Source organism: Engystomops pustulosus, chromosome 11 (genome assembly GCF_040894005.1).
Source record: "Engystomops pustulosus chromosome 11, aEngPut4.maternal, whole genome shotgun sequence".
In the NCBI taxonomy this organism is placed as follows: Eukaryota; Metazoa; Chordata; class Amphibia; order Anura; family Leptodactylidae; genus Engystomops; species Engystomops pustulosus.
Window position 1 is genome coordinate 24,313,108 of NC_092421.1, and position 26,405 is coordinate 24,339,512.

At 43.5% G+C, this 26,405-nt stretch overlaps 1 protein-coding gene across 2 annotated transcripts in view; it reads right to left on the reverse strand.

Moving 5' to 3' along the window:
* Window positions 1-26,405, reverse strand: part of CCAR1 (cell division cycle and apoptosis regulator 1) — a 49,852-nt gene that overhangs the window by 7,128 nt on the left and 16,319 nt on the right. Inside the window, exons 3-21 of one of the 2 annotated variants that reach the window (XM_072131080.1) lie at window positions 22,092-22,270; window positions 21,763-21,804; window positions 21,398-21,430; window positions 20,746-20,939; window positions 19,578-19,692; window positions 19,298-19,496; window positions 17,959-18,088; window positions 17,712-17,873; window positions 16,976-17,201; window positions 13,625-13,738; window positions 12,952-13,118; window positions 12,100-12,310; window positions 11,367-11,450; window positions 8,546-8,731; window positions 6,475-6,666; window positions 4,959-5,183; window positions 4,667-4,763; window positions 3,085-3,176; window positions 1,594-1,740 (exon numbers count right to left, since the gene is read on the reverse strand). In XM_072131080.1, coding sequence (XP_071987181.1) covers window positions 1,594-1,740; window positions 3,085-3,176; window positions 4,667-4,763; window positions 4,959-5,183; window positions 6,475-6,666; window positions 8,546-8,731; window positions 11,367-11,450; window positions 12,100-12,310; window positions 12,952-13,118; window positions 13,625-13,738; window positions 16,976-17,201; window positions 17,712-17,873; window positions 17,959-18,088; window positions 19,298-19,496; window positions 19,578-19,692; window positions 20,746-20,939; window positions 21,398-21,430; window positions 21,763-21,804; window positions 22,092-22,270 — 2,795 coding nt within the window. Of the gene's footprint in view, window positions 1-1,593; window positions 1,741-3,084; window positions 3,177-4,654; window positions 4,764-4,958; window positions 5,184-6,474; window positions 6,667-8,545; window positions 8,732-11,366; window positions 11,451-12,099; window positions 12,311-12,951; window positions 13,119-13,624; window positions 13,739-16,975; window positions 17,202-17,711; window positions 17,874-17,958; window positions 18,089-19,297; window positions 19,497-19,577; window positions 19,693-20,745; window positions 20,940-21,397; window positions 21,431-21,762; window positions 21,805-22,091; window positions 22,271-26,405 lie in introns of both variants that reach the window. The other variant, XM_072131079.1, reaches the window with a different exon arrangement.

Genomic DNA, 26,405 nt, shown 5'->3' on the forward strand with positions numbered 1-26,405 from the left:
GAGCGGCAGTTCTGTGGGCGGAAATGCCTTGTTGATGCCAGAGGTCAGAGGAGAATGGGCAGACTGGTTCGAGCTGATAGAAAAGCAACAGTGACTCAAATCACCACCCGTTACAACCAAGGTAGGCAGAAGAGCATCTCTGAACGCACAGTACGTCGAACTTTGAGGCAGATGGGCTACAGCAGCAGAAGACCACACCGGGTGCCACTCCTTTCAGCTAAGAACAGGAAACTAAGGCTACAATTTGCACAAGCCCATTGAAATTGGACAGTAGAAGATTGGAAAAACGTTGCCTGGTCTGATGAGTCTCGATTTCTGCTGCGGCATTCGGATGGTAGGGTCAGAATTTGGCATCAACAACATGAAAGCATGGATCCATCCTGCCTTGTATCAACGGTTCAGGCTGGTGGTGGTGGTGTCATGGTGTGGGGAATATTTTCTTGGCACTCTTTGGGCCCCTTGGTACCAATTGAGCATCGTTGTAACGCCACAGCCTACCTGAGTATTGTTGCTGACCATGTCCATCCCTTTATGACCACAATGTACCCAACATCTGATGGCTACTTTCAGCAGGATAATGCGCCATGTCATAAAGCTGGAATCATCTCAGACTGGTTTCTTGAACATGACAATGAGGTCACTGGACTCAAATGGCCTCCACAGTCACCAGATCTCAATCCAATAGAGCATCTTTGGGATGTGGTGGAACGGGAGATTCGCATCATGGATGTGCAGCAGACAAATCTGCGGCAACTGTGTGATGCCATCATGTCAATATGGACCAAAATCTCTGAGGAATGCTTCCAGCACCTTGTTGAATCTATGCCACGAAGAATTGAGGCAGTTCTGAAGGCAAAAGGGGGTCCAACCCGTTACTAGCATGGTGTACCTAATAAAGTGGCCGGTGAGTGTATATTGTAACGCAAATGCTTAGAGAAAGCAGAAAGACATAAATTACCTTGCACCCTGACTGAATCCTCTGTATAGTCCCAGGGGTTGGGCTTTGGTTTGGCTGCATTTCAAAAAACAACATGTGCCTTGCCTGTGATGCCAACTATTCAGCTCTCAGACCCCACCTCTGTGCTTCTGTACAGCTCTTCCCTCCTGCTCCTTCACAGAGGTCACAGCCTGGAGAGCTGACATCACTGGAAAAGGCAGGAGCACAAAGGTGGGGGCCAAGAGTTGAGCAGCACAGACAAGTCACATGTTTTTTGAAACCCTTGGACTACACTGAGGATTCTGTCAGGATGCAATGTAAATAATAACACACAATTATACTGTAATGCAAATGCTTAGATAAGACAGAAAGGCATGTTTGCACTGCAGGTGTCAAGGGCTTCTGCAACCTGTCTTTAAAGGGAACCTGTCACCAGGGACCTCATTTTCACTAAAGGAGAAAACAACTACAAGGAGCAGCACTTTCTTCATTGCACAGACAATCCATGGATTTCTGGACAAGGTGTAATCTTCGACACTGAAGCCATAACGCTGACCTGCATTCCTCATGATCACTGATCAACTGGCAGAACCTTCAGCTGTACAGTGAGACATCAGAGACATAAATGTCAGCAGACAATGGAGTATAACAGGTACCTGAGCTCTGGAGAGATGCAGTCCAAGCGTGTAGACTATTTCTTCTAGATCTTTCTCCAGTAAGTAACCACAATGGCTTTGATCAAAATACACAAATGCCATGAGCAGATCTTTATTTACTGTAATCATTTGCTTCTTCTCTTTCTCCTAGGAATAGCAGGATGACAAATTAGGTTAGAGTTTACCCTCTGACTTCTATAACACTCAAAGGCCTCAGGAGGTCAAGCTAGTTCCTTTGGAAAAGGAAAACTCTAAGCCAAAGAAAATTTAAAGTGTTGGCCACTTAATATCCTACCCTTCCCCCACATTACAAAAAACATTAAGTAATTCACCTATGTACATCCATTTAAATGTTCAGATTTCTTAAAATGTAAAAGTGAAGCCAGAAAGTGCAAGGTGAAAAGTCTTCGTGGGCCAATCAGGGCCCCCACCTCCCCATGACATTATTGGAAGGCACTGATCAGTTGCCATGACAGCTAGGAGCCTTTTAAAGGCTCCCATATCTATCATTTGGGTCAAGGGAGAGACAGACTAATACGGGAGCAGTATATTGTTTTAGTGATCAGACCATATATATATATATATATATTTATATTATATTATATATATAGGTCTTAAATTGGGGTTAAGGTAAAGCAAAGATGACAGGGAGCACATAAGTTGTCAGTTTTGCAAAAATGGCCCACACAAAAGGAAAAACTATCAATCTACAAAAGCTAATTAAAAACCATCAAATTACACTCAAGATAACACTCAAAAAGGAGAGCAGGTATTATAAAAGGAATCAGTATATGCCATCCAGTTCTGGGCACCAGTCCATAAAAAGGATGCCCTGGAGCTGAAGAGGGTTCAACGTAGAGCCACAAAAATGATAGGGGATATGGAAGCTCACAGTGATAAGGAAAGATTAAAACCACTAGATTTATTTAGTCTTGAGAAGAGGAGACATGATAAATTTATATAAATATATGAATGGTCCATACAAAAAAATATGGTGGAAAGTTGTTCCGGATTAAATCAAAAGACGAGGGGGCACTGTCTCCGTCTGGAGAAAACAACATTTAATCACTGGATGCGACAGGGCTTTTATACTATGAGAACTGTCAATCTGTGTAATAGCCTGCCTCAGGCGCTGGTCACAGCAGGGACAGCAGAAAGCTTCAAGAAGGGTCTAGATGCTTTTTTACACCTAAATAACATTGATGGTTATGTTATATAGAATTGTTTCCCCTAAATCCCTGCCTCATCCAATCCCTTCCCTTCCTTGGTTGAACTTGATGGACAAGTGTCTTTTTTCAACCGTATAAACTATGATACTATGAATAATCATCCAACATTATCATATCCACAACCCCTAAGAATTACCAATATTTTTTATCGAATTTCATTTTGGATAGAAATCTTTTCTCTTTAAAATGTATGAATGATGTAAAGTTCATGAGATATATGATAGAGATATATATATATATATATATATTTAGGGAGACATACCTTATCCTTTGGCCATTCTTTGCTGTACCTGCTTTCCCTCTTGTCGTCACGTTTATCTTTGGTGCTAGAATCATCGTCATCATCATCCCGGTCTATAAAAAAAAAAGAATTTTTCTTGAGTTGAATAATGATTTGCTTAAAGAGGTGTAGATGTTGGTTGGCCTCAAACACAGGTGCAGCTTTGAGTGGAATTGTGGTGGTAGTGCTTGGCTCTCTGTCCCTGACTTGTATGGAAGCCCTGAGAAGAGTCCGGCCTGGCTCCGGACCAGAGAGCAGCGCATGTCATACAAGATGGGACCCACATCTATCAGTTATTTATGGCATATCCTTTGAATTTGTAATAAATAATCACTCTCGTCCATTCATTGAAGTGGTTGCATGTCCTATCCTGAGGCACCTGAAACAAGCACATATCAGCTGTACAGAGCCCCCTGCATTGCTGCTGGGGGCTATAACTAAATCTGTTTCCCCCACTTATGTTTAAAGGGATTGGTGGCACCAATTTCAAGGCTCCGAACAGCTTATCAGTGCCAGGTCTGGGTGCTGGCCCCCTATTGGTAGATCCTGTCCAACCTATAAAAGTATGACATGGCAGTACCAGGCAGAGAATATAAAGGATAAGCTCAGCTTTTGTAGTGGCTAGTACACATTCCCATTCACTTCTATGTGCTCATACACAAGGCCATGAATAAGCCAACTGGCTGGACTGCAAAAGACAGAGCGGGTCCTTTCCCTATCCATCGGCGATGTAATAAATCACTAGTAGTACTTATAAAGCAGAATACCACACCTTACATATCAACCTGGTGCCATTACCCAGAATATTTACTCTAAAGAGATGTATTTGAACACTGTATAAAACTATATACTGTATTTATTTACCACTATCTGCCACTAGGGGGTGCACCACACAGCACACAGATGGTTTGTACTTGGTAGGGGCAAGAATCCTTCACTTCAGGATAAGGGAAGGTGAAATAAAATGAAATATATATATAATATATATAACATTATATTACAAAATATAATAATACAAAATATTCCACAGAAATACTTTTCCTTAGTGTTGAAGATGAGTGGACCTGAAGTCCATATTTGGGTTCGAACACGCAAACTGGACATAATGCCAGATTGGCGGATGAGCAGCCAATAGGGCACATTGATGCCCCTGGCCAATCATACATCTGGCGAGATGCAAGGGGCGTCAATGTGTCCATTACGTCCAGGTCGCGTGGCCGCACCCAAATGCTGACGTATGGTCCGATTCACCTCTATGAAAAATCCATGTGATCATGTCCCTTCATGGTGCTAAAAAAAAAAAAAGGAACTATACTATACACTTAAAAGGGGTTTCCAAGTCTAGGAATACATTTGGATGACCTAGACTCCCAATACTGGGGATTCTACACTAGAAACCTGTGATGATCAATTGTCTGGTGCCAGAAGCAGAGGAAACTTTAGCTCCACTCATAATCAAGTGAGACAAAGACTGCAATGATCAACATTACAATCTTTTTAGATGTAATGGATCTCAAGGTAAAAAGGTTCTTATTCATCCTTCCAGTCTGACCCTCATAGTCACCGTCATCCTCTTCTGCTCCTATGGGTTCATAATCTTCTTGGTTATCATCCTCCATTTCTTCATCATCCCGATAATCTTCTCTTTTTCGATCCTCCTTCTGTGAGGCAAAGACATGGTTAGACCAGGTCTGCTGGAACGTGAAGCTCAGTTATTTGTATAGATGGAAGACCGCCTAATTTTGTTATTGACCAGCACAGGCAATCCATGACAGTATACATAAGTATTTCATTTCTTTCTGCGCCCTACTCTATATACAAAGGAAAAGAAGAGCACGTGTCATATATGTGCATACCTTTCTATCATCCCTTTCCTCCAATCTAACTTTCTCATCTGAGGATTTTCTTCTTTTGGTTTTTGGATCATCGTCTTCATCATCTTTCTTTTCCTTTTTATCGTCCTTCTTTATCTTCTTGTCTTTCTTCTCATCCCGCTCAGGAAGTGCCAAAAGCTCCTTGTAAATGCGGACTCCAAAGTCTCTCTGGAGCATTTCATTGAAGAGCTCAGCAAATAGGGACACCTGATAACATAGATACAGAGAATGATAGGGACGTTCCCATAACATGAAGCTTGTAACTGCTAGGAAATGGTGGAAGTACAACCTCTGAGACCCCATTAGATTAAAGTTTTATATAGTTCAGGGATTTACCAAATGAGATCTACACAGAACAAAACCTTATAGCTCTACAGTAGCTATACATGTTTTTTAGGACCATTTCATATATACTGCAAAAGAAGAAGAAGTGTATGTCTATATATTTATTTTATACACACACAGGTTATAAAGTGCGAGCGAATTAGAGTGCTCGAACGAAAACCTCATGGCCCAATGAAAATGAAGGACCGGTTCTATCCCGGCCGAGGTGGGATCCAGCCACGCGCACCCTGGTCACCAGTGGGTGCACCGCCGCCCGGTCTTGGCCGCTCCGTCGGGGAGGTGCAGCAAGAGCGCCGCGATAGGAACCGAAAGATGGTGAACTATGCCTGGGCAGCACCAGGGTCGGAGGCGATGACGGTGACTCACCCGACACATCTTCAAACAGTGACCAAGGGAGGGCTCAAACCAAACCCTGTGGGTGCAATAACTTAATATCTCTACAGTAGATATACATGTTTTTAGGACCATTTCATATAGACTGCAGAAGAAGAAAAAAAAGTGTATGTGTATATATTTATTACATACACACACAGGTCATATAGAAAACACCTTTTATTTATTAAAAAATTAAAAACGGTTTCATATACTATTTATTTTAATATTATTTAAAAACGTGGCATGTATTCTATGTGGGGGATACATTGTAGGTGTCCTGCACGGTGAATTCCCATTGCTGTATAATTGAAAAACTATTGTAAGACTCAAAATCGGATTTAAAAAAACAACACTCGTCTTATTCGCCTGAGAAGAGTCAAGCTTAGAGTCTGCAGGGGGAGTGCCCCTATCCTCAGCTCTATGGTGCTTATAAACATGCTTTTGGTGTAGTATTAAAGGACATCAAACACCAGGATGAAATACTGTAGGAAAGTTAGCCTGAGGGGCTCCAGGCTCTATTAACTCCTTCGGAGCCTGGAGCCTCTCAGGCTCATTTGCATACAGTCCTTCACCCTGGTGGTAGATGCCCTCTAAGTTTGCGGTTTTGTGGTTGCACTTTTTGGCAACAAGACATGACAAATAATCACGTACTGCAGATTTTGTGTGTAAAACAAATGATGCTTAATAAAAACACAGCTAAAACATGTATCGATACTGTACTCCATATAGAAACGCCCTATGCACATTGTAACCGAAATACAGGGATTAAAAGCGGTACCTCAAATGAGTGCTCTTTGTTATCCTCTATCCGGTAATCCAACAGGACACTTAGAGACATGATACTGCAGTCAAACTTGCCATTTTTGGCCGACCAGTTTGGATGTACAATGATTGCCGGCTCGTCAGGTAACACGTATCTCTTTTCCCGTCGCTGACGTTCCATTTCTTCCTGACGTTTCTTTTCCTCTTCCTATGAGCAGTAACATAAGCGTGCTGAGGTTAAGGGGTTTGGCGATATCTATACAATAAATAACTGCATTTCTCATAAAATTATTATTCTGGACAATGGCATTGTTATTAGAGGAAGTGTTTCAGCTCAGTCTGTGTTGGAACAATATAAAGGCTTAAGAAAAGAAGATGCAAAATTGTTGTTTAATGACAAATACATGACGTGAGATCCTCTTTAACCCCTTACCGGCACATGCCGGGTGCGGCTGCATGGAGAGCGCTCATGAGCCGAGCCCTCTCCATAGCCGGTAAGTCTTTGCTGGATATTGCAGCAAAGACTTACCGGTAACACCCACGATCGGTGCCACTTATCAGCGTGGGCAAAGCTGCTGGGCGCCGACATCTTTACGAGCATCGTCGCTTCCCGTGACGTCACAGGGGAGTGGCGATCTGTTGCCATGGTAGCCTCAGGTCTTCGGGCTACTTCGTGTTAACCCAAGCATTACAATCAGCACATTGTAATGTATGAGGAGTAAAATCCCCATATACTGTAACATGGCAGTATATGATAGGATCGTACAGACAACCTAGGTTTAAAGTACCCTAGGGAGTCTGAAAAATAGTAAGAAATAAATTAAAAAAAAAGTTAAAAAAAATTATAATAAAAAACCTTAAAAACTCAAATCACCCCCCTTTCCCTAGAACTGATATAAATATAAATAAACAGTAAAAATCATAAACACATTAGGTATCGCCGCATCCGAAAATGCCCGATCTATAAAAATATGGTAACGTTTTTTTCACCGAGTTTAACCCCATAACGGAAAATTGCGCCCAAAATTGAAAATGGTCCTTTTTTGCCATTTAAAAATAAAACATTCTATAAAAAGTGATCAAAAGGTCGTACAGTCCTAAAAATGATAACTCAAAAACTAAAAAGGGCTGCGGCGTTAAGGGGTTAATGACCTGGCCCTTTTTTGTTTTTTCATGTCCATTTCTCACTCCCCACCTTCAGAAATCTATAACTTTTCATTTGTACATGTAAAGAGCTGTGTGAGGGCTTGTTTTCTGTGTAACAAATTGCACTTCATAGTGATGGTATTGAATATTCCATGCCGTATACTGGGAAGCGGATTTTTTTTTTCCAAAAATGCAGTGAAAATGGTGAAAAAACGCATTTGCCCCGCTTTCTTGTGGGCTTGGATTTTACGGCTTTCACTATGCACCCCAAATGACATGTCTACTTTATTCTTTGGGTGTGTACAATCACGTGCATACCAAATTTATATAGGTTTTATAATGTTATTAAAATTTAAAATCTCCTGTACAAAAATTTTTCTTTCGATCTATCTATCTTCTGGCGCTAATAACTTTGTGATACTTTGGTGCACGGAGCTGTGTGTGGTGTCATTTTGTGTGACTTTTAATGACGTTTTCAATGCTACAATTTTTTAGGACTGTATAGCTTTTGATCACTTCATTGAATTAATTATATTTTTCAAAATGGCAAAAAAGTGCCATTTTCGGCTTTGGACGCTATTTTCTGTTACAGGGTGCAGCGTACAGCAATTTCCGTCAGCTCCATAGAGCTTAGTGGAGCAGAACGGTCATGCGCGGCTGTCTGCTCCATTAGTCTGAGTTGTGGTGAGGGGTCGATCGGACCCCTCGTTCTCGCGATCTGCAGGGGTCTCTGCACCCCTTTAATTTACACTAATGGTTAACCCCATCAGGGCAAGGTACTTTTCAGATTTACAGTTTGAATTTTGGAAGCCAAAACAGAGACACATTTTTTTTATTTTTCCCTTTTACAGAGCTGTAGGAGGATTTGTGGGACAAATTGTGCTTCCTAGTGTCACCACATAAATATTAGAAAATGCCACTAAAAATAATGTGATATTTACCTCCTTGTCGTCCTCAGATTTGCGTTCTTCCTCCTCCTCTTCCTCTTTTTCACATTTTTCCTGCTCCTTCTGCTCCTCCTTTTGTTCCTCTAAGCGGAGTTGTTTTGTTAAGCGCGCTATAAGCTGAGACTTTAACCCTTTGGAACTAAGAGTGCGGCTTTCAAGCTCTTTACGCAGATCATTTACCTGGGGAAGAAGCGCAATATAATGTACATGAAGGCTTTAAAGAGACATTGTTCATTCCCTGTGTCTAGTCGACAGCTAATCCATCGCTATTAAGAATATTTTGGCTTCCAATGATGAAATGAAATGTATAAATCAATGCATTCGGATCCATTTGGATAACATGCTTTAGTACACATCTTGGATAAATCATTAAAGGGGTTTTTCAATAAAAACGATTTCCTAAGAGAGAGATACCATATATACTCAAGTATAAGCCGACCCGAGTATAAGCTGAGACCCCAAATTTTACCACCAAAAACTGGGAAAACCTATTGACTCGTGTATAAGCCAAGGTGTAGCATACAGCCAGCCTGCCCCCATGTAGCATACAGCCAGCCTGCCCCCATGTAGCATACAGCCAGCCTGCCCCCATGTAGCATACAGCCAGCCTGCCCCCAGTATGCCAAGCGAATGAAAAAAAAACAAAAAAAAACAAAACTTAATACTCACCCTCCGACGATACATACCATTGATGCTCGCCGGCTTCTCTTTTCTTTCTTCACTAGCCGGCAGTCGCGTCCATGCGATCTGCCGGCGAGCGCACACTATGATGCGGTGGTGACACTGCTACATCATACTGTGCGCCTGCCGGCAGATCGCATGGAGGCAACTGCCGGCTAGTGAAGTAAGAAGAGAAAAGTGTAGCCGCCACCGAGGATCGGGAGCTGCTGCCAAGGATCCAGGTGCCGGAGGGTGAGTATTTTTTTTTTTTTTAATTGACTCGTGTATAAGCCAAGCTGAGGTTTTTCAGCACATTTTTTATGCTGAAAAACTCGGCTTATACACGAGTATATACGGTAAGTGTCTTATTACAGGAGAAAGCAGAGTCTACTACTGAGACCCCACTCAATTAGAACGGGGACCACAAGTTTTGCATATCTGACATTGATGCCAACTTTCCTTCTTTTGACCTGTGATCAGACCTTTATATATTTAATATCTCCTACCATCAGGGGTGAACCTCTCTGCTGCCTGAGGCGAACTATAAAACATTGCAGTCCTCCTTGCAATCCTATAGTAATATATCATAATATTTTGCAAGGCCTCCAAGCAGTCGCACCCTTGTGCTGATATTGGGTGTGAAAAGACACTATTTTTATTGTTCTGCTTGGTAACATGTGACCGTCCTTCTTTCAGTTGGTGCCCTTTCAGAGGTTCAACTCACCTTAAAGGAAAGCTACCATTTGATTTGATGCATTATGAGGCAAACATACCTTGAGAATGCTGTAGCTACACCGATGCAGGATCATATCTTGGTTAATCCCTGTGGTTTTGCTGATAAAACAAATATAACATTATGATAACGAAGCTCTGTCTCTTTTATGGCTCCTTCAGCGCTTGCTTCTGCGCTTCGCCTGCCTGTGAGTTTTTTCTGCAGGAGAGGATGATGCAATCACTGTTCTACCTGCCAGACAGAATAATCAACTGCTGCACCATCCTCCAGCTGCTGTGTATGAGTCATCCAGCTCAGGTGGATTAGTCATGCTTGACTAACCGCCATTTGTAATACCAAGCTCCCTTGTATAATGTGTAGATCGAGGCAGCCATTCTGTTCCAGCTCTCCCAAGGTCCTGAATGTTACAATTTGTTTTTTCAGCAAAACCACTCAGGGATCAAACAAGATATGATCCTGCAACAGTGTAGCTACAGCATTCTCAAGGTATGTTTGCTTCATAATACATGAAATCAAACAGTAGTTAACCTTTAAGGTTGGTGCAGCTTTGTCTTCCATAAAGCATAACTAGAATATTTCTTGAATGCCAAACTAAAATACCACAATAGACCCAACCATATGCCCATATTTCCATGACTATTTATGAAGAAATCTTTAAAATGAGACACTTGTGATATTTTTAATTTTAAAAAGGTTTAATCCATTGGCTAAATGCCAATAGAATCATGTTCCCATAAACATACTATGGTTTGTTAATATTTTTGGCATACCGTTTATACATGCTGCTGGCTCAGAGCGCATGGACGTGTCTCTACCGGAGGAGCACTGGAAGGAGTATGCAAGTTTATATTTTTTGTTATACACCGAGTAACTGCAGGGCACTTCAACAGTAGAGGGGCTGCCTGCAGGGCATTTCATCATTACTGAGGCTAAAGGGCATTTCGTTATTAGGGGGGCTGCATAGGGCATTTCATAACTCGGTGCGTGCTGCATTGCATTTCATTTCTAGGGGGTCTTTTGCATGGCATTTTATTATGGGGGGGCTGCGTGGGGCATTTCATCATTCTGGGAGGCTTTTACTCAGGTCAATAACTTTTCCCAGTTATTCTCTGCATGTACACAATAAGGATACTTACACATGAACAATGATTTTTTTTCTGCTTAGCAAATGGCAGTGGTATCTATGCATACGTTTGCGAGCCGTGAGTCTGGACCGCAAAACTCATGTTCTGGTGCACATAACTTAAGCTAAAGCACTTGAGTACTTTGGGTCAAATGATGGTAACTTCAAAATGTGCTTTCTGATAATTGCAGCTGCAAACAACCAGAACTGGTGGGAGTCCACGGGCCGAGCTCAGTGCTCTATGAAGACTTTGTATTTTCTCTAGTCCTTATATCTTATATTTGTGTTCATTGGCTTACCTTCATCACCTTTGGATCAAGTTTTGACCAGTGAGTAGGATTACAAATTTCTTTAGCGTCGCCGTCCTCTTTATCCTCTTCTTCCTAGTACAAACATAATAGTCTGGTTAGAAAGAGGCCTTAGGAAAACATCTGACTGTCGCAGGTCCGTGCAAGTAGCAAGGTCACAATTTTTCATTGTCGTCTCCTAAAGCTTTTGTTGAGGCACACACACACACATACTAGCACTCTCACTGACCACTAAGTCAATCAAAGCCAGATCTGTGAAACAAAGGGATGATGAATAGAATAAGAAATTACAGTATATACAGACATTGCTCGTCTACAGAGACACAAGTCTGTAATTAAAGCCATCCCCCCTATGTCATTTCCAGGTATTTTTTTTTTTCTTTTTAACATTAAAAGAATGAAAATGATAAAATGTGAACCTTTTTGATGGGTAGATGGTGAAAAGGGTCAAGTGTAAGTAAAGCCAATTGACCCAACAAACTAATTCTAATTTAAATAGAAAAAAAAAGGAAATAAAAAAAATATACAAATAATTATAGATATATATTAGTCTACGTTTTCCATGTTCGGATTCTGGAATACGTAAGATCCACTACACTGCAGACGTCCCAAGAAGCGTTCTTTAGGGGTGGGGGAGGGTGGTGTTTAGTGTGTGCTGTGCATTGTGCCTGTGTTCCTGTGCCTGCGAGAAGCGGAAATAGAAAAAGGGATTAGCGTTCAGTGCCTGTTCTCCATCAGCTTCCTTGCGTTCACCCTGAAGCTTGTCGGCCAGCTGCTGCTTGTATCCTCGGCACAGGTTTTCCCACTCTGAGCGGGTGGGAAGGCAATGCCAAACATCCGGGAAAAATAAAACCACTGTCTCCACATGAGCAGGAACCGAACGCCCCTTGTGGGTCTCCTCAGGGCGATGGTAGCGAATCTCTGCAAAACGGTACCTGTCGCAAGGGAAGAAGCACGTTGGAAAAACAAAATCTATAATGCATAGAATATAAGAGGCTAGTTCTCTTGTAGCACATCATGAACAGCTAGCTCACGGTTTTCTACAAAAAAATTAAAAAAAAAAAAAACAAAATAAAGAAAATAAAAACACAATCACGTAAAGGCCATTGATTTTCTTCAGGTAAGTCGAAGCATTGTTTTGCAAGGTAATACAATTTTAAAAACCAAAGTAAAATGGAGAAAATACTAAAAAGTATAGAGATTGACAAAATAACCAATTGTGGTTATATATAAAGGCTGAAAAGAGAAGAATTTTCTTAAGAGGTCAACAAGGCTCGAGATACCATTAGAAAACACGGCAACACAACTCGGGTTTAGACAGTTTAAGATGAGATCTCCTGGACGATCTGTAGCTGAGCATGAGAAGAAAAATAAATAAGTCTTCGTAATTTACAGAAACATCAATAATTCATCTTAAAAAAAAAAAAATAGTATGACAACAAACCTCCCGCTCTTCATCGCTTACAGAAAGATGCAGACACTTTAGTGAAGACTACAGCAACGCTCTAAAAGAATGAAGCCGTAGGAAAAAAAAATATATATTGGCGATGAGCCCTGATGTAAGAACTGGACTTACCACTGTGTACACAAGCTCAGGTCAATGCCAGTCAGAGCCTTACAACATCGAACTGCTGTTTTGATAAGCACAGAAGGGTCTTGGTCTGGATCTGGACCATCAAGGGAAGGAGACCAGTGTCCTCCAATTGCCATAGCCTCATCCTTACCCTTCATCCCCACTAAAAACTGTCACAAAAAAAAAAAAAAAAAGATACATACACACACGTTAAACATTTGTGCTAGATTTTGGCATAATAATAATGCCCATCATCACCCTCACTGCCTCTCCTGACATGTCTACTGTAGTGAATACTTGTATTCTATAGATCCTGGGTCGTAATGGCTGCCTTTTCTAAACATTTATCAGGTAATAACCGGGGCTGATGAGCAGTAAGGATGACTGTACTCCATGGGTCGCTGTAAGACAGCAGCAAGCTCTCTACATTAGCAAGGAATAAGCTGCTGCTAGGTGGTGACATACCTCCTAGAGGACAAAGGAGCAGACATGACAAAATTAAACATGCCGCGCGCTTCTTCCTGCAATATATAGGAGAGTTACAACATGCACATGGTCTCTCTTTAGTCTTCCCAAAAATCACCAACTTTGGCTGAAGTTTATTTGATATGAGTGGGCATCTTAAACTACATATGGAATAGCTAACATCCTGAAGATCCAATTCTAATATTGTTACCTTTATAAGTCTTGCCGGGTGCTGGAAACCTTCTCTAACTTCCACGGGGTCCTCTGCAAGTGCACACGATTTGTGATATAGATCTTCCAAGGCTGGACTTGCCAATAACATGACCTAGTGAAATGAGGTGCAATAGTCACATATTAATATAAAACACAGAAATAGAAGTTGTACCTTCTTTATCGGAATGGGTGCAAATAATGATACATATCTTCCGTATGGAGAAGTTATCACCCGAGGTGGCTTGCATCCAGGAGATAGATCTGACGACCGGGCAACCCCAGATAGTGATGTTTAGAGGTTTAGGGTTTAGAGTCGGGCCATGAACAGGATACCTTTCTTCCCTTTTAGTGTATTCCTACCTCTTTTCCTTGTACATGTTCCCTCTGGTCTGGTCCAGAGATTGCAATTAAGTTTTTCTAGCATAGTTTATATACTGATCTGTTCATTTTTGAGGAGTGTATTTGGTCAGGGAGCTTTACAATAGGGTTTGACATAATGGGGCACATTTACTTAGGGCTTTGCACGCACACTTTTTTTTTGGACTGTGCCCGTTCTTCAATGAAACAATGGCCTGCACAGGTATTTAAATAGTGGGTGCGCTCCAATTGTGTCACGTGCGACTCTTTTTCTGGAGCAGCAGCGCTGTTTTCCATGCAAAACAATTTTGGGGGCGAGCTGTCGACAGTCTGACCGATTCGGACTGAGCGCGGGATTTAACCTTCAAATTGTGTCGCAAGCCATAACACTGACGTGCGCCTCTAAAAAGATGGTGAACTCTGTCAGACCTGAGCGGGGAAGAGACACATGCAGGATATCGGGCGCACGATCTTTGTGCATTGCGGAAGAGAGCATGATCGTCGGACAATGCACCTTCTGTGAACTACGGTGACCGGGTAAGTAAATGTGCCCCAGTAGGTTTAGTAATTTGATGGATTTGTCACATCAAATTTTATCTGCTTCTGTTAAGGAGTAGAAAACTGAGTGCGGTGGGAAGGAGAATCTCCCAATCACATTTTCAATAACACTAAAAGGCTTGTAAATGAGCAATACATATTTTATATTTTTTTTGTACAAAAAACAAAAGCAACCTATTCCATGTTCCCAGCAATTTATGAGGCCAGGAATGTCATTTTTAGCTGGTGACATGTCCCAATAGCCTATTCTATGCAGATTCTAAAAACGTCTTTGTCAGCCTTCTGAATCATTTCAGTAGTTTATAACAGTCGGGAGTCCCAGAGGAGCAGCTGCAGCCTGTGTGTGCCTATGTCTCCTCATGCATTCTTCTTCTCCTTCACACCAACAGCTTCACCAGTTAGTGATGGGAAGGCCGGCTCTTCATTAAATATAGAATAGAGAGCCTCAGTCCAGCCAGTCACTTCTCCACTCCACTTTTAACCCTTGTTCATGAACGACCCATCAGTAGCACAAGTGTGAAGTAGAGGAGACCGACACAAGCACACAGGGTAATATGAATTAAACTTACAAAACTACTGAAAAGATTAAGAATGCTGATAAAGGCTAAAAGGAAACCTACCACTTGATCCTGGCCGAAATGACCTCCTCACACCCTCTGGGCTCTGTACCACTGACACCAGGACATATTTTGTTTAGGGACAAAAACCGAGAGCCGGTGGCGTCACTCGGCACTTCTCACGCATGTGCAGTCAGTGAATCTTGCACAGCTGCAATATGTCACAACCGGCTGTGCGAGAGTCCCTGACTGCACATGCGTGAGAAGTGCCGAGAGCAGAGTGATGTCACCGGCTCTCCATCCAAGGAGGAGGAACACAACGAAGATGGGGCGTGCAAAATTAAATATCGGAGGTGCACGGAATTACCAGGGTGACGCAAGTGAAGCACGGAAGCCACATTTCTACAGATTATGGAATCCTTTTTTTGCCTAAACTATCAGTTTTTGTCCCTAAACAAAATATGTCCTGGGATCAGTGGTACAGAGCCCAGAGGGTGGTGTGAGGAGGTCATTTCGGCCAGGATCAAGTGGTAGGTTTCCTTTAACCTCGGCATAGCACAGGCTATTGGAACCTGTCACCAGCAAAAATTACATTCCTGGTGACTAGTTTCTTTTAAAGCAAGTTTCTGTGTGTGACAGAGGGCATTTTAATCCATGCTGTGGTAGAAACACTATGAGAGCCACATGAAGTATTTAAACAGACAGGAGGGAGTTACATAGTTCTTCTCCATCCACCTGATTTATGACTTTTTTGTAGGAAACAAGATAAACAGTGCTGTTCCTGTGAGGGTGTGGTGCAGACCTGTAACCTGCACTTCTCCTGTGGTCATGAGATTGATTACACCCTGTTAAATATGGCAGCACTGCTACAAGATTCCTCCAGGAAGTGTGCAGCCATATAGCGGTCATGTGAACCCTACTATCCACCATGCCCATGGTCTCCTTTATTTACTGCTGGACATCCCTACAGCCTCAGCACAGCACACAGAAGCCTTCTACCTATGGGAACCCCCATAATCACAAGTATAGAGGGTTGTAGTTGAAAAAACACCTTACTACTCCCTTCAAAGTCTGGATACAATGAAGTTCTACACTGCACCTGTGACCAGTTGGGGGTCCTACTAATTGGACCCCACAGTTCTATCCAGTAAGTTATTAACAGAAAACCCCTTTAAAGAGAACCCGTCATGCAAAATAACCCCCTAAACTAAATATATTTTCATAAACTGCCATTAGAGAGCATTGCCTCTATCCCTTCATTGTCCCTCTACATGCCTGTAAACCGAAGCAATGAGGTCCTAAAGCTGTATGCAAATGACCTGTGAAATGTCCAATGAGTCATTAGCATATTCAAGCTGTCCACTCTATTCATGAGTGGGAGGCACAGCCACACCCCCAGTGCTTGACGGACAGCCTGTATAATGATGTGCTTCCTGGTGCTGGTGGCCACGCCCCCTGCAGCCTGTGAGTGCATGTGTGTGTGTGTATAGGAGAGATACAGCAGCTCCATGCAGCCATGTTACAGCAGAACATGTCAGATTCATGTGTAGCTGATGTCTGTGTCTCTCACCTGTATATTAGGAGGATGCAGCATGTCAGCAGATGCAGCACACACACTAGCAATGCTTTACTATACATTACACACAGACATGAGCAGGGGGAGGATAGGGGAGGGGTAACAGGAGTGACATCACTGCCTCTGACCATGTGACCAGCCTCTAGATAAAGGCTGGGATGGATCCTTGTGAGAGGCTCCAACAGGTAGAGGTGACAGGACTAGTGACACAGACCTGATGACAGGTGTCCTTTAAAAGGTAAAATGGAGACAAGACTCTGTCGACATATTCAGATGGTAACCGTGTTGCCAATCTCCATACCTTTGCACTGTATGTATGGTCTACATCAGGAGGGTCCAGAATGGCAGTATTTTTCTCAAGTGGATCCACTTCTTTGTGCATGACATAAAAATTACTATAACTTCCAAGCTGGAATGGCCGAGAGATAGGAAAAGCATCCACCCATGTAAACTGGGCATCAAAGAAATCGCTGGGAATGTACAGATTCTGATAACGCCGCCTCAGTTCCATCATGTCACATCCAGAGCTGCATCACAAGAAGAGAAGTCTCAGAAAGCATAATAATGATACTTTAGACGAGTCAATATTGCATAGTTATATACTGTATATACTCAAGTATAAGCCCCTGTAGTGTATAGCCCCCTGTAGTATACAGTCAGTCCGTCAGCCCCCTGTAGTATATAGCCAGCCAGCCCCTTGTAGTGTATAGCCAGACAGCCCACTGTAGTATAAAAAAAAAAAATTAACACTGTGCTCACTTTTCCAATGCCCCCCGTAGGTCCTCTTCTTGCTCTGGATCCTTCGGTCTTCTTCGGGTCTTCGCTCTTAGCCATCACACAGAATGATGTCAGCCGCTTGTCGGCCTCATTGTTTGTGAGTCGCAGGCATCGCGAGGGGACCCGAAGAGGAGCGGAAGGACCTGAACAGGCAGAACTGGGGGCGTCGGAAGGCGAGTACAGTATTATACTCGGCTTATACTCGAGTATATACACTAAATGCACAAACATTAAAATGAATATATATTCTGGACAGTTACCAGTCTAGGGAGAACTTGGAGAACTGTACAGTGTAGCGAGGTACCATCCGTCTAGGTCTGCGAGGTGATCGCTCTCTCTCTCGTCGCGGAGATCTTTCTCTTGAGCGCTTTCTTTGAGGTGACCGGTCACGTGATCTGCGCCTGTCCCAATCTCTATCTCGACTATAAAGTTTTAGAAGTACAGTAATCATTTAAGTTTTTGACAAAACAAGGTTAATATTACATAATTAATAATATAATTACTTACTTTCTGTCATCTTTTCTACTAGATAAAGCATCTCCTCTATCACTTCTTCCAGAGAATCTTGATGGTGGCTCAATCCTGCGAACTGGCTGGGGCTGGGATACAATTCGAACTGGGGTCTGTAATAAGCCTGCTAAAAAGAATAAACACAGTAGTATGAAAAAGGAGAAATCAAAAAGGTCTCTCATTTACTTATAGACTAGAAATCATCAGAATGATAATTTTTGTTACCCATGAATTAATGCTGTCAACATGCAGCATTCAATTGCAACAGCCATTCCCTGGCACAGGCGCAGCCCCGCTACAGCCAGTCCCTGGCACAGGCGCAGCCCCGCTACAGCCAGTCCCTGGCACAGGCGCAGCCCCGCTACAGCCAGTCCCTGGCACAGGCGCAGCCCCGCTACAGCCAGTCCCTGGCACAGGCGCAGCCCCGCTACAGCCAGTCCCTGGCACAGGCGCAGCCCCGCTACAGCCAGTCCCTGGCACAGGCGCAGCCCCGCTACAGCCAGTCCCTGGCACAGGCGCAGCCCCGCTACAGCCAGTCCCTGGCACAGCCCCGCTACAGCCAGTCCCTGGCACAGGCGCAGCCCCGCTACAGCCAGTCCCTGGCACAGGCGCAGCCCCGCTACAGCCAGTCCCTGGCACAGGCGCAGCCCCGCTACAGCCAGTCCCTGGCACAGGCGCAGCCCCGCTACAGCCAGTCCCTGGCACAGGCGCAGCCCCGCTACAGCCAGTCCCTGGCACAGGCGCAGCCCCGCTACAGCCAGTCCCTGGCACAGGCGCAGCCCCGCTACAGCCAGTCCCTGGCACAGGCGCAGCCCCGCTACAGCCAGTCCCTGGCACAGGCGCAGCCCCGCTACAGCCAGTCCCTGGCACAGGCGCAGCCCCGCTACAGCCAGTCCCTGGCACAGGCGCAGCCCCGCTACAGCCAGTCCCTGGCACCGGCGCAGCCCCGCTACAGCCAGTCCCTGGCACCGGCGCAGCACCGCTACAGCCATTCCCTGGCACACCTCTTGCTACATTCACTCACTCAGGTCTGCTACATCCATCCACACACCTCTTTTTCATACACAGTCCCAACTTCTTCTCTTGCCCAAACCCCTTACAACATTAAAAGGGTTTAAGGACCTTACAATGATACATGAAGCATGTGATCAGTCACAAGCTTGTGACATTACTCTAGGTCCAGCAATAATTGTCAAGATGTTCTGGCTGGGCAATATGGGTGGGGTCCAGGCTCCGCTCTCTCAGAGTTCTTCCAAAACGCTTTGTAAACACTTCACACTGGAAAATCCCTTTGAGGATAAAAGTAGTTTTGTGGTCATGTAAAGATGGAAATTACCTTTTGGTGGCTGCTGTTGTAATAGTGGAGATGGTTGTGCTTGGAGCAATGGATTTAGAGATGCAGCAGATATCTGGGCCTGCAACAGAGTTTGTGCTTGTGGAGGAGGCTGGGTCTGCACCCCAAAAGCTGGTTGCTGTGGAACTGGGGGCATCACTGCTGGGGGATTCTTTATTAGAGGTTGTGCTGGAGCTGGATTCTGCAACACAGACATAAAATATATAAGATGGAATAAAACTGAACAAATGCATGGAAGATGCAGGACATCAGGGACATTTACCTGGTTAGGGAGAGTCTGGATTCTCTGTGCATTCCACTTAAAAGGCATGTTAGGATTATAAGTGGCTTCCACTAAAACCCGGTCGCCAACCTGTGGGGATTTTCCCTTAACCGCACTGTACAAAGTATAAATAAACACGTGTCACATGTGGACAATGAACATTAAACACAAGTTTAATTCACGTCATTACCACAACTCGCAGTAAACTTCAATGTCACCTGCAGCTTTCTCTTCTATATGGAAGCAGAGAAGTTGTCATAACCAAACATACCTTAAAAATGTTGCAGCTGATGCAGAAAGTGAAATGAGTGGTTTTGCCGAAAAAAATGATAAAATTATGATAATGAGGCTGTATCGCTCCAGCGCTTCTCTGCTTTAGAGAATGCTGTATTCACTGTGTTGTCGCTGACAGGCAGAAGTAGTCAATTGCTGCATCATTCAGTTTGTAATGAGGTCTCCCCTTTTCTAATGTACAAATACCTGAATGGACAGTACAAGGATCTCTCCAAAGATCTTTTTATACCTCGGCCTGTGACCAGGACAAGGGGGCATCCTCTACGCCTAGAGGAGAGGAGATTCTACCATCACCATAGACAAAAGGTTCTTTACTGTAAGAGCAGTGAGACTATGGAACTCTCTGCCGCAGGAGGTTGTTATGGTGGACTCTATGTACATGTTCAAGAGAGGCCTGGACGACTTTCTGGAGAAAAAAACATCACGGGTTATGGGGATAAAACATTTATTTAATTCTTAAAGGTTGGACTTGATGGACTTACTATGATACCGCTCATAATATGATCCCTCAGCTGCTGTAAATCAGTCATCCAGCCAAGGTTGATAAGTCCTGTCTGAACATTTCAGGAAGCTCCGTGTAATGTGTTTATACACAGCCGCCAGTCTGCACCCAGCTTTCCCAAGGTCCTGAATTTTATAATTGTTTTTTTAGCAAAACCACTCAGATCAGGGATTATACAAGATATGTTTCTGCATCAGTGTAGCTACAGCATTCTCAAGGTATGTTTCACAATGCATAAAAACAAATGGTAGGTTTCCTTTAAGGCCAATGATCATTTTGCAGTTGAGGAAAAATTCTAACAACAAAAAAAAGCTCTGAAAGTTTACACGCTTTAGAGAGTTGACATTTATAAGTACCCTTCTTAATACATACGTCAGCTGGAAAAACACATCTTCGTCCACAAAACCAAACGTTTCATGGAGCTTTGTTACAACCCCAGTGAATACACGCTGCTTCTGGGGCTGGGTCTGCTGCTGACTGGACCTTGGAGCAGGGTAAGAGACTGTTATTTGGGCGGCCTGCTGGGGTGTAGACAGGGCAAGACTTGTAGGCAGGGCAACAGCGGGCTGCAAAATATCAATGAAAAATCAGTACAGATATATAGAGTATAGCGCACAACATGACAACCCATAAGGGCACTTGTAAATGGGCTTGTTTGGTCCTACAAACTTAGGGCTATAACAAACAGACTGTGAGCTGCCCTAATCCATGGACCGACCACAGCGCTGTGGATGGGATTATGTGCATCACAGTGATAGGCGATGCAAGGAGCTGCCGAAAAACCTCAAAACAACAGCATCAGACTGTAATCATAAGATTTTTGCGCTGTGGTTTGGTGTCGAAGACAGGACTCGTGGACAGGCTGCCTGTTTTAGCTCTTACCCAGTACAGATGAACTGAACACAGCAGGTCAGTTCAGCTATAATGGGTTTGTGGCAGCAAATTCGGCTAGACAAGAAGTCGTCTGGAGAAACTGACCTTTGTTCAAACCTTTATTAACCTGCCGTTTACTCCATTTACTCACCTGAGTTATCAATGTCTGCTGTGGCTGCTGCAGCTGCACAAAGAAAGAAAGAAAAAGTTAAAAAGTTTGCTTCTGTGTGGGTTATTGCTCATATAGTCATGACAGATACTAGTCTAGCTGGAAATCTTGGCACAATGTATGAATGAATGAATGAAGCCTTTGGTTAGGACATGTGAAATCTTTACATGTAAAACTGTGCCGCCAAAGGCCACTTCTTGGTCGCCGTTTGTGGCCTTACCCTTTCACAAATCAAATATATATTGTTCAAGAGCAATTGGAAAAGTCATTGGCCATTTACACAGTAGCATATAAAAACAGCCGATAACCAGATATATCATTTCACAGAACACAAAATGTCCACAAACCTGTGGCTGCACGCTGTAAATCTGCTGAGGCTGGGAATATTGCTGGAAATAAGAAAAAGTCAGGTTATTAAAAAGCAGGACAGGAAAAGCTGTTTGCATAACCAACTATGTATCAGACATAAATAACCGAGGCTGAAGAAAAGACAATTGGGTGTAACAGATTTTGGAAAAGAAATGTGAGCACTTATCTCTACTATTGGCCACTAACAGCTACTAACCAACCATCTCCTATATATAGGATACCATAAATTGTCATCGTAAAGTGATTTTATATAAACCACTCTATCATTTTAAAGATTTTACTGAATCAGGACTAGATAAGCATTTACCTGCTGAAGAGCTGCTGCAGCAGCCGCAGCTGCCGCCTGTTGCTGAAGAGCTGCGGTCTGAGTGAGCTGGTAGTTTGCTGGAGAAGGGGTGGTGAGGCCGGCAGCAGCAAGGGCCGACTGCTGAGTGTAGATGGTAGGGGAGGTCCCGAGTAATGATGGCTGCTGGACACCTAGAGGAGCTAAAAGGACACAAATATTATTATTATTATTATTATTATTAAGTGTCTGATAACATATTAACAAAGATCGGGAGTTATGTCAGGTTTAGGCTGGTATACTATCACTTATGTAAAAGTTTATTTTAAAAAAAAAACTCACATTTCTACAATTACCTCAATGTATTCAAGTTAAATGAAAAATGTATTAAAAAACAGAAGGAAATGAAAACAGCAGATGATAATAGTAACATTCGTAAGAAACTGCAGCTTATCTGTGTCTCTTTTCTGCTCTTTCTCCTGTAGTGAGCAGTGTATCTGAATGCTTTCCGAGGTCTGTCCACATCAGACTGATAAGGAGACTAATGATTAACTCTTTCCATACTTAGAGCAAATTTCCATAGATGATACATTTATAAGAAAGGGACTGTCTGTAGAGAGTTTATCTTTATCTCTCAGATACAGGACAGAAAGCCAATTTACACAAACGGCTTAAATAAAGAAGAATGGCAGAGGTAAAAGAAGAACACGGTATTGTATTTATATAATAAACTTCATTAAAGTTTATTTTCATCTGCACTATTCATGTATGTAAATTTTAAATATAAGTGTGTCCCACAAGCATATCCATGCCCCTCCATTCACAATCCTGTGTCTGGCTGTAAGACAACCAGCAGGAGCAAAGACCTCCCAGTTGTATCCGGTCTGCAGCAGGACAGAGTACACAGTAAAGGCTAAGGCTCTGTTAAACCTATGTGATTAAAGGGCTTGTCTGAAGTGTATTAGTTATTCCCCTATCCTGTGGTGATAAAGTGATCGGTTGAGGTCCATCTGCTTATCACAAAAAAGGGATCCCGGCAATCCTAATTGATTGATAGGAGATAAAGTCTCTCCTTTAAGGCGCCCTTCGCCAGCCAATGACACATGGGGCTCGAACAACAGACTGTGATCCATTGTTTGTGGCCCAATAAATGCACTTCATTTAGAGCCGAATTTCAGAATTTCAACAAGCCGGCATGCCAAAAATACTGACAAACATTTTTAAAAAAAACAAAAAAAACTCAATTTCTTTCTTACTTTTATCATAGACTTGTAGGTTGACAGTTCCTTACACACTTGATTTATCAATCAAGAATTTATCAATCAAAAATATTAGGACACAAAACCCATTCCAACCCACTCAAGCGTCTTTTTTTACTGCATTGTGCCACCAGCCTGAAGTAAAAGAAAAGGCAGAATACAATGCACATGGAGGGTCACTGGGGTTCGCTATACTGGATTCAGCAAACAGAGACCATATGTTTTCCGGAAAGGTGTATGTTCTCTATTATTAACAGGGTTTATTGAGCATAACTAGACTCCTAAGCGGGGACGGTGAAAGCCTTTACAGCCTGGGGCACATTACTGCCAGAGAGTCCTAGTCACACTGTTTAGAGCCAATCCCTAATGATCACACATGGCTGCCTTCATTAGCATGCCCTGGCAGCCATCTGCTTGAGGTCTTTGTGTCAGGCTATGCTGCGGCGCTGACTCCACTCATTGTCAGGATGACTAAACCGTCACTGGGTAATTGGGGCGTCTGCTGCTCAGGACTCCAACATCTCCCATAGTTATTTATAGAGAGGAGAAACGTGTCGCAGAAACGTAGCATCCAGCGCCGGCCAGTATCGAGTGTAACAGAGTTCAGCTCCACATTAGACGGACTCTACCAGACCTGTGCCTTCACCTCCTGCCACGTTTACTGCCACACATAATACAATGGCAGTGCTTGATATTGCAGTTCAGTCCCATTTCACCTGTATGAGACTAAGGATGAGTGGCCATGCCTGCATTAGGAAGCATATCAGCAGGGGGGGGGATTCATTAAAAATTAATAAGCCATCTTAATAAGAGTTTCCTTTTTAAAAAGTGGGCAACTCCTTTAAATGATATAATTGAATTCCAGTATACCGGGCACATGGGATAGAATCGCGGGGGACAGCAGCTGTATACAAACCCTGCAACCCGACTCAGTCCGCATCAAAAAGCGTCTGAAAACGCCAGATACCAAGCAATTACTGTAAAGCTGTGAACAGCTTTTCAATCTGGATTTTTCTTAGCAATTTTCAGCAGTGAAATGATTAGTTCCAGGTCATTGGGAACTGAAAAATGGGATGAGATGATGGGGTCTCCAGCAATCGGGCCGCTTACAAAGGGTAGGCGATGGTTTGTAAGATAAGTCCCTTTAAAAGAGTCATGACTTTTTATATGGAATGAATAAATGATAACACAGCCGAAAAACACAACTGACATCGAGTGGTGCCAAGGCGAGTAACATGAAGCATCTGCATGGTCTAGTTGTATCACAGGATCCGGAATGCACTTGGCAGAACACAACAACTCGTCTTTCACCCCGCGGGTCACATTCACAGTGCAGATCTCTCAAATTCTACCAACATTTATGACTGCCCATGTCCGTCAGTATGAGCCGTGTACTGGGCCTCATCGTGTCCCTGCTGCACATGATAGAGACGGGAGAGAACCAACACAACCTGCAGCCCGCACTAAAGGTCATCTGCATCTCTTTGATTGGTGTCAGCAGATATAACATTACCGTATCATGGTGTACAGTATGTGACACCAGACCTGTTCAGCCTCAGCAGTCATCATGCTGCATCTACTGAGCAAGGCTGTGCTCACCAGATAAGTGCTGACTGATACTAGCCCAATTCTTCCTATGTCAGCGCCATTATAATCTTCTCACTCTCTCAGAACCAGGAGAACCAGGAGAAATATGAGAACCATGAGCTCCCAGCTATCCATAACAGGGCACCACTATATTCCAATGAGAGTCCATGGAGATCTCTACATAGCTATCCAATATCTACAATGTATGAGCCGATGCCACTACCATCAGCCTGGAGCGCAAGAATAGTGGTTTGTGTTACTACTAGGTCAACATGTTATAAGAAACAACTTTGAGCAAGACCATTCTCTTGGATCTTGGAACACATATGAAACAACACAGAGCAGAATGTATCCAGATGCCTCTACTTTAATTTTCCCTACAGAGATGAGCACACCCGACGTTCAAGTTCGGCTTCGGCCACCAGACCTGGATATATTGCCGGACACCCAATCAGGCAAATGGACACAGTTAATAACTAGCCATGGATAAATCCGGCAATATGTCCGGGTCAGACTGCCGAACCCAAACGTCAAACTGGAACTTCAAGGTCGGGTCCACACATCTAAAAAGTCTCCAGACACTGCTGAATTGTAAGGTTGCGTTCATATTGCATTTAGAAATGATACTGAGGCGCAGCAGGGAGGAGCTTCCCAATCACAGATCTAAAACCCTTGCAATCAGGACATACAGCACATATTTTGCTAGGAAAACAATGAAAAACGTGTCACTTTTTCAAGATCGCAACGTTTAGGTGTAAATGAGTTTTGACTGGGAGAAACTCCTTCCCACTGCACGCGAAGTGCGATTCTAAACGCAGCCTAAAAGTGCTGGGTGTTGAAACCCTAAGAATCGGAAACTCATCACCTACCCCTATGATCAATACTACAAAATTATGACAAATGCCTTTTACAGATGTCAAATATATAATACACACCGAGGTACCTAATTTTAACACAAAAAAAATGGTGAAACCTACTGACTCGTATATAAGCCTAGTCATTGGTCACAGCCTCTAGCCAGTATATAGCCAGCGCGCCCATGTACCCCGGTACAAAAGCCAGCGCGCCCATGTACCCCGGTACAAAAGCCAGCGCGCCCATGTACCCCGGTACAAAAGCCAGCGCGCCCATGTACCCCGGTACAAAAGCCAGCGCGCCCATGTACCCCGGTACAAAAGCCAGCGCGCCCATGTACCCCGGTACAAAAGCCAGCGCACCCATGTACCCCGGTACAAAAGCCAGCGCGCCCATGTACCCCGGTACAAAAGCCAGCGCGCCCATGTACCCCGGTACAAAAGCCAGCGCGCCCATGTACCCCGGTACAAAAGCCAGCGCGCCCATGTACCCCGGTACAAAAGCCAGCGTGCCCATGTACCCCGGTACAAAAGCCAGCGCGCCCATGTACCCCGGTACAAAAGCCAGCGCGCCCATGTACCCCGGTACAAAGCCAGCCCCTGTACCACAGTATAAAGCCAGCCCCTGTACCACAGTA